The sequence below is a fragment of the Elephantulus edwardii genome, unplaced genomic scaffold (genome assembly GCF_000299155.1).
Source record: "Elephantulus edwardii isolate Elephantulus edwardi_28Jun2011 unplaced genomic scaffold, EleEdw1.0 scaffold00028, whole genome shotgun sequence".
Classification (NCBI taxonomy): domain Eukaryota; kingdom Metazoa; phylum Chordata; class Mammalia; order Macroscelidea; family Macroscelididae; genus Elephantulus; species Elephantulus edwardii.
The window spans coordinates 1100111-1108900 of record NW_006399778.1 but is presented as its reverse complement, the minus strand read 5'-3'; the positions used below and the strand labels follow the sequence as shown (position 1 = coordinate 1108900).

General features: G+C 42.1%; 1 protein-coding gene across 1 annotated transcript in view; it reads left to right on the top strand.

Annotated features, from left to right (window-relative positions):
• The first annotated feature begins 372 nt into the window (after positions 1 to 372).
• Positions 373 to 8790, top strand: part of SMPDL3B (sphingomyelin phosphodiesterase, acid-like 3B) — a 63701-nt gene continuing 55283 nt past the window's right edge. Inside the window, exon 1 of the mRNA XM_006883639.1 lies at positions 373 to 511. Within this exon, the coding sequence (XP_006883701.1) occupies positions 373 to 511 (139 nt within the window). The remainder of the gene's footprint in view (positions 512 to 8790) is intronic.

The following is an 8790-nucleotide window of genomic DNA, read 5'->3' as shown; positions in this document are numbered from 1 at the left end:
CATCATATTCAAACTCGTTGTTACAATTCCTCATGTTGAAGGTCTTCCTCTCTTTCTCTGACTCTCCCCCTTTCCCAGCATGATGTCTTTGTACAAGGACTGGCCCTTTCTAACATGGCCAGAGTATGTGAGAAAATTTTATTATCCTTGCCCTTATTCAAAACAAATGTGTTTGTTCTGCGGGTCTGTAGGATATTCAGTGTTCTTCTCCAACATCAAAACTCAGAGGCACTGATTCTTTTTCTGTCATCTTTATTCATTGTCCAACTTTTCAGATACATAGGAAGTAACTAAAAATACCATGGAAGGAGGAAAGACAGAGAATGAGGAGAAGCTGCCTGGGAGAAGCGCGTGAGCCATAGTTCAGGCTGGATGTACTACTTCAGCCCCATCACTGACACCAGCCAATGGGAGCAACCCAGTGGTAACAGCATCAGTAGTGGCAAGATTGGGCAGGGCGACCCGAGCAGGTTTGCTGCTCGCATCTGCTGGTCAAAACCAGCCAATCCTGGTGGGCCTCTTCTTGGAGACAGAAAAAGATGACTGAAGAAGCTCTGCAGCTGATCAATGGCTACATCCAGAAGATCAAGTCTGGAGAGGAGGACTTTGGGTCTCTGGCCTCACAGTTCAACTAGTTCGGCCAAGGGCAGGGAGAGCTTGGTGCGTTCAGCAGAGGCCAGATGCAGAAGCCATTTGAAGTTGCCTTATTTGTGCTGCTAACAGGGTTGATGAAGAGGCCTGTGTTCCCATGCATCTACATCATCCTGTGAATGAGGCTAGAGCAGCCAGGCCTCTTCTGCGTGGTGAGGAGAACAAGGCTCCAGCCTACCCGCCTCTCCTCTCTGCATAAGTCATACAGTATTTATTGATTCCAAAAGGCTTGAAAAGGTTCTTCAAGACCTGGGTTCTGGGCCCCCCCTTTCACCCTCCTGTTGAAGGGATGCCTGCTAGGGTGGTGGGCTTGGGCAGGGGATGGAGACTCCTAGACAAAAGGACAGGTGCAGCCATGGTGCACCTTAATCTTTAAACTGACATTCTTGCTCTTTAGGACTTTGGAGAAGTCACTGACAGCAGAACATTTTTGGATTTTATTTTGTTTTGTCTTTGGATTTATTGACTGCTGCTACCATAGGTGTTGATTGTGGATACACATAAAATGGGGTCATTGACAACTTCAATCTTTTCTTACTCTGTCATGATGGTTCAGTGGTTTGGTTGGCACCAAATTCTTTCTAGAACATTGACAAGATAGCACTATTTAGTCTAGGACGTGAGCACCATGCCCAAACATCTTATGAGAGAAGATACTGTGGAAAAAATATTCTCACATCCCAATGTTCTGTATTTCCTATATAAGTTCCTCTCATTCTTTAATAACAACAAGGACCAGAAATTGTGCTAACTTTATATAATCTTGAGCCAGGAATCGGCATAGGCTTCTGGGATTAGTTACAAGTTAAAATTTGTCTACGCTGAGTTTATCAATTGTGGCCAACATTCAGGTTTCTTTTTGAGATCTTGGGGATCATCCATCACAGATAATGAACCTTGCTAGCATAGTGGACCTTAGTTTTGGTCATGTAACATGAAGGCACAGGGTCTTAGCAAAATGATTCCAAATGTGAGATAGGGGCGCTTGACAGCAATAGGTCATACAGGTTAGGGCACAAGGATGTATTACCTTACATGTCAGAAAAGTTGCCAATGGCTTACTGTGCCTGCAAATGATCTCAAATAACCAAACATCTTTAAGAAGTTATTAAGGCAGAGCCTCATTTCTCTAACTTCTCTTTGCTTCTGTCCCAAACATAGTATCAGACAAAGCTGAGTGTTCTACTTCTTTGACCATTTTAAATGATATTTAATCTTACTTAAATTTGGATGATGCTTGTACTAACACAAGCTTGACAGTTTGAACACAGTCAGAGATAACACAGAAGAAATGCCTGGTAATCTACTTCTGTAAAGATTACTGTCAAGAAAACCTTACAGAGCAGGTCTACACTGTAATATAAGGGGTCACCATGGGTGGGAATTGACTCTATAGCAACAGGTTATATGTTAAGAGATGCAAAATATTTTGAGACTACATACCAAAGTATCATCCAGGAAGAGTGCAAATGGTCATTACAAAGACAGAAGAGAAAAAAAAGAGCAAAATGGATGTCAGAAGAAACTCTGAAGATTGCACTGGAGTGTAGAGAAGCCAAAGCACAAAGAAGAATTCAAGATTCTAAAGAGCTGAACAGAAGATTTCAAAGGGCAGCATGGGATGGCAAAGCAAAATATTACAATGAGATGTGCAAGGAGCTGGAGTCAGAAAATAAAAAAGGCCAAACTCACTCAGCATTTCTTAAGCTCAAGGAACTGAAGAACAAATATAAACCTCGAGTTGCTATAATCAAGGATGCTTTAGGTAGAATATTAAATGATCCAGGAAGTATTAAAAGAAGATGGAAAGAATATACTGAGTCACTATATCAAAAGGAACTGGCAGACACAGAACAATTTAATGAAATAACATATAAGCAATGACCTATGGTGATGAAGGAAGAAGTTCAAGCTGCTTTGAAGGAAATAGCAAAAAAATAAGGCCCCAGGAATAGATGGTATACCAATTGATGTATTTCAGTTAACAGATGCTGCCCTGGATGTGCTCACCAAGTTGTGCCAAGAAATCTGGAGAACAACCAGTTGGCCTACTAACTGGAAGAGATCTATACTTGTTCCCGTTCCAAAGAAGGGTGACCCAACAGGGTGTGCAAACTACAGAACAATATCATTGATTTCACAAGCAAGCAAGATTCTACTGAAGATTATCCAAAAATGACTGGAACAGCACATCAGCAGAGAACTGCCAGAAGTCCAGGCTGGGTTTAGAAGGGGTCGTGGTACTAGGGATATTGTAGCTGACGTTAGATGGATCTTAGCTGAAAGCAGGGAATACCAGAAGAATATCTGTGTTTCATTGATTATGCAAAGGCATTTGACTGTGTGGATCATAACAAACTGTGGTTGACTCTGAGAAGAATGGGCATCCCAGAACACTTGATCATGCTAATGTGAAACCTATACTTGGACCACGAGGCAGTCATCAGACCAGAGCAAGGAAACACTGCATGGTTCAAAATTGGGAAGGGCGTACCCCAGGGATACAACCTATTTCAATACCTTTTCAACCTGTATGCAGAACAGATTATCTGGGAGGCTGGGCTCTATGAGGAAAATGTGGGGTCAAGATTGGTGAAAGATCTACTAACAATCTGTGTTATGGAGATGACACAACCCTGCTTGCTGAAACTGAGGAGGACCTGAAGCGCTTGCTGCAGAGAGTCAAGGACTGCAGCCTACAATATGGATTGAGGCTCAATGTCAAGAAGACAAAGATTCTCACCACTGGGCCAATTGGCAGCATCAGGATGGATGGTGAAGAGACTGTTCACAGCTTTAGTCTGCTTGGCTCCACAATCAAGACCCTTGGCACCAGCCGCCAGGAAATTAAAAGATATATTGCGATGGGAAAGTCTTCTGTTAGGGACCTCTCCAAAGTACTGAAGAGCAATGGTGTGTCTCTGGAGACTAAGGTGCGTCTAGTACAGGTCATGGTCTTTGCAATCATTTGTTATGCATCAGAGAGCTGGACAATGACCAGGGAGGATAGAAGGAGAATTGATGCTTTTGAGCTTTGATGTTGGAGAAGAGTGCTGAGGGTACCATGGACTACTAAGAAAACAAACAGATTCATCTGGAGAGGGTTAAACTGGGATGCTCCTTGGAGGCAAGGATTCTGAGACTTTGTCTGACATACTTTGGTCATGTTGTAAGGAGGGACCAGTCCTTGGAGAAGGACATCATGCCTGGGAGGTTGGAGGGCAGGTGCAGGAGGGGAAGGCCCTCTGGGAGGTGGATTGATTCGGTGACTGGGGCAATCTGGATGAGTGTGTTGGAGACAGTGAGATTGACACAGGGCAGAGTTTAGAGCTGTTGTATATAGGGTCCCTATGAGTCGCAAGAGACTCGACAACACATAACAACAACACAAAGAAAACAGGAGGAGGGAGAGGGAGGTAAGTGTGCATGAATGAATGAATAATGTTTGTCGTTGTTATGTGCCATCAAGTGGTTTGCGACTCATAGAGACCCTCTGTACAACAGCCCTAAAACTTGCTGTATCCTGTGCCAATCGCATTGCCTCTGACACACCCAAACTCTAACCAAATGGAGGGTAAACTATGAATTGGCAATGAGAGCTGAATTGAAAGAAAAGAAAGGGGAAAATAGCCACTTTAAGAGAAGATATAAATGATATGTTATAATTTGAAATCTCCCTGACCTAACATGGTCTCCAGTCAGGCTTTGTCATTAGATTCCCTCTTTTGGATCAGCCAGTGCAAAGAGAAAATTCAAGTAATTTTTCTATGACCTTGTCATCTCTCTACTCCCAAACTTTCAGTGACTTCCCAATGTTGACAAAAAAAAAAAGTTGAAGTCCTTAGGATGACATTCAAATTGAGCACTATTACAGTTCATAGTTATAATTTTACATTTGTCTATAGAAATCAACCTCAATTCTGCTTTTCCCTACTAAATTATAAGCCATTTTTGTTTATCATTATAGCACTGACCCAATGTCTGACATGGAGACAAGTGCTTAGCATTTATTAAATGAATGAATGTAAAAGAACTTTGTGCTTTGCTTCAGAGAACATGGGCTGGATATCAGAATTACTTTATATTGTCCTGGCTTCCTACTTGACCTTTGTGGACTAAGTCCCCTGAGGACTTGAACTTCAAGCCAACCATAGCTGCATTCTGGCTTCCCAAGGATTCTTGAGTTACCCTAGCTTCCACTCTCAAGGCTTCCCTACTAGGATGTTTGTTTCATATGCATTGCTGAAGTGATAGGAATAAAAGACACAGAATACTTTCCTTCCATCACATTTTATTATTTTAAAATTTTTATTTAATTAAAAATATGTATTTATTTTTTATTTCCACTCATTCAATGTTGCACACTATTTAATTTTTTTAAAAAATTTCAATTTTTTAAAATTATTTTTTGTGTGTTTACCATCAAATCCGATCTGACTGGTACTGGAAGAGATTGCCCCTCCTCCAGCAAAGCATCTGGTGGACTCGAACTGTGTACCTCTGGGATTGCAGTTGTTGTTGTTGTTGTTGTTGTTGTTATGTGCCATCGAGTCACTTGCGACTCATAGCGACCTTATGTACAACAGCCCTAAACTCTGCTCTGTCCTGTACCAATCGCACTGTCTCTGACACTCCCATCCCGATTATCCCAGTCACTGAATCAATCCACCTCATAGAGGGCCTTCCCCTCCTGCGCTGTACCTCCACCCTCCCAAGCATGATGTCCTTCTCCAAGGACCGGTCTCTCCTCACAACATGTCCAAAGTATGTTAGACGGAGCCTCAGAATCCTTGCCTCCAAGAAGCCACCCGGTTTAACCCTTTCCAGGACGAATCTGTTTTCCTAGAAGTCCACGGTATTCTCAATACTCTTCTCCAGAACCACAGCTCAAAGGCATCAATTCTCCTTCTATCCTCCCTGGTCATTGTCCAACTCTCTGATGCATAACAAGTGATTGTGAAGACCATAGCCTGTATCAGACACACCTTAGTCTCCAGAGAGACACCATTGCTTTTCAGTACTTTGGAGAGGTCCCTAACAGCAGACTTTCCCATGGCAATGCGCCTTTTAATTTCCTGGCTACTGGTGCCAAGAGCCAAGCAAACTAAAGCTGTGTACAATCTCATTCTCTTCACCATCCATCCTGATGCTGCCAATTGGCCCAGTGGTGAGAATCTTTGTCTTCTTGACATTGAGCCTCAATCCATATTGGAGACTGCAGTCCTTGATCCTCTGCAGCAGGTGCTTCAGGTCCTCCTCAGTTTCAGCAAGCAGGGTTGTGTCATCTGCATAACACAGATTGTTGATAAATCACCCACAAATCTTGACCACACATTTCTCCTCATAGAGCCCAGCCTCCCGGATAATCTGTTCTGCATATAGGTTGAAAAGGTATGGAGATAGAATGCATCCCTGGCGTACGCCCTTCCCAATTTTGAACCATGCAGTGTTCCCTTGCTCTGTTCTGACGACTGCCTCCCGGTCCAATTATAGGTTATGCATTAGCACGATCAAGTGTTCTGGGATTCCCATTCATTTTCTTCTCCCTTCCTCTCCTTCCTCCCCCAGCCTACCCTGTAATTCATGTCTTGTTCCAGATTGTTGTCATATACGCAATGCTTAACCATATATTCTTTTCAGACAGTTCTTCCCCTTGTCTGATCTAATGCTGTGTTCATTATCTATCTATTCTTTTCCTTACACTCCAAGTCTGTTCCGTTTTATAATGGTGATGTTTTGCAGTATTTGCCCTTTTGTGACTGAGATATTTAATTCAGCATAAGGTTCTCCAGGCTCCCCCATGTTGTGTATTCCATCAGATTTTACACAACCTTCTTTTAGAAGCAATGGGAATTTCTTGCAGATTACAGTTTCTGAGGGTCAAATAAATGCTTTGTTTTCAACCATTTATTACACATCCTCGAGCTGGGCAGTGAATAAGAATTATAGGAGAATTTATGCCTTTAATTTATGGTGTTAAAGAAAATACTGAATGTCCCATGGACTTCCAAAAGAATAAACAGATAAAGCTTGGAAAAGTGGAGCCAGAGTGCTCCTTGGAGGCAAAGATGATGAAGCTTCATCTCTCATACTTTGGACATGTTACAAGGAGAGGTTATTCTTTGGGCATCATGATTGGAAAGGTGAAGGGTCAGTGAAAGAGAGGAAGACCCTCTTAATGAGATGGATTGACACAGTGACCGCAGCAATGGTCTCCAGTGTGTCAGAGATGATGAGGATGGCACATGGTAGGACAGGGTTCAGATCCCTTCTTCACAGGGTCTCTATGAGTTGTGCTTGACTAGAAGGCACCCAATAACAACATGCCCTCTTCAGGGAATTCTGGTGGTGTAGTGCATTGTGTGTTACACACACAATGGGAAGAAGCTCCTTGGGAAGAAGATGTGGCAATTGACTTCCAAGATGTGGCAGTCGACTTCCATAGAGATCACAGTCTTGAAAAGCTTAGGTCCGACCTTATGGTGCTTGTCTGTCTTAAATGCTTCCCTCAGAAATTTATCTCTAGCATTCCAATCAAATCCAGATGTTGTCAATTTCCTGCTCAGTACCCAGGGAGCCAGCTGCTTCCTCGCATGCTCTCCTTCCCCACCAATCCTTTGAGTTATTTTCCAAGCATAACTTGCTGTGTCCTAGATTCCTTCTAGGGCTATGAATCAGGTGACAGGCTCAGGTGCTGAAAAAGTCACAGTTTTAGCTTGGTTAATTTTCAGTTGTTGGTGTTTGAGGACACTTCAGTCTGAGCTGGTGTAAAATCCAGTCTGAGCAATTGCTGTGATGCCCATGGCTTCTGGTGAGACCCAGGGACCTGAACTGGGAGGGGGCTTCCAGTGCCATGCTGATTCATTTATGCAGTCTCTAGCTCTTCTATTACAGTGGAAATGCCACGAGGGCAGAGGTTTTGTTCGGCATGTGTCTCCTCAAAACTAAGAACTTAATAAAACCCTTTGCTATTGAGTTGAATCTGACTTACAGGAATCCTGTGAAACAGGGGTGGAACTACCTCGTAGGGTTTCCAAGCCTTAAGTCTTTGCAGATGTAGACTATCATGCTCTTTTGGTTAGTAGAGGTGTACTTTAACCACTGCACCACAAGAGCTCCAGAACTTAATCTCTCTCTCATTGTTATCAAAATGAACTAAATTCTTAGCTGGCTGACCTTTCAGCAGGTTTCTGAGGCTGTAAATAACACAGGATGATACTGCACATCTTTTTCCTGAGGAGCCTCTGGTGGATTCGAACTGCCAACATTTCTGTCAAAATCTCAACATACACAGCACTACCTGAGAAGTCTTTCTAGGGGGAAAAGAAATGAAACCTGAGCAAGTCTTTAGATCTAATTACCCATTTAGGAAGTAATGGGAGGGAGAGAAATGCACTAAGCGATTTCACCAGGAAGTGATTGTTCAAATCCTTCACACTGGGATAAACTCTACAGAAAGAATTTGTTTTTTGACAAATAGCAAAGGGGGGGGGAGGGGGAGAGAGAGAATGACTACGAATGTGTGCGTGTGTCTTTTTGGGGGAAGTTCTTCTGGAAACTATGAGACTTAAGAGACACATTAATCAAATAAAATGTGTAAACTCTGGATCCTGATTTGAATTAACCAGTTCACACTAACTCAAAGGCTGAACCTCTCTGGAGGTTCAAAGCACCTCCTCAAGGGATAGATGAGGAATCTCCTGTGTGAATTAGGGTCAGAAACCCAGTAGACAGTCAGCCCCAAGTTGGTTCTGAATAGAGAGCAAAGAGTGAGTGCGTGAACTTTTTTTTAAAAATAAGTATTAAATACTTGAAGAAATGTGAGTAGACTGAATATCTACTTGTTAATATTATGAAATTAATGCTTTTTTTTTAGAACTGATGTGTTATCATCATGATGGAGGTAGGGAAGAGTCCTAATATTTTAGAGATAGATTTATAAACAAAATTATATAGTTTCTAGAATTTGTTTTAAAATAATCCAATAGAATTAGTGTGGGGTATACATGAAATAAAATTAACCATAAAGTACTACTTGCTGCAGCTGGACAGTAAGTATTTGGGAGTTCACTACACTAATCTCTCTACATTTATAAGTTTGACAATTTCAATAATAAAATATTAATAACAAATATTAAG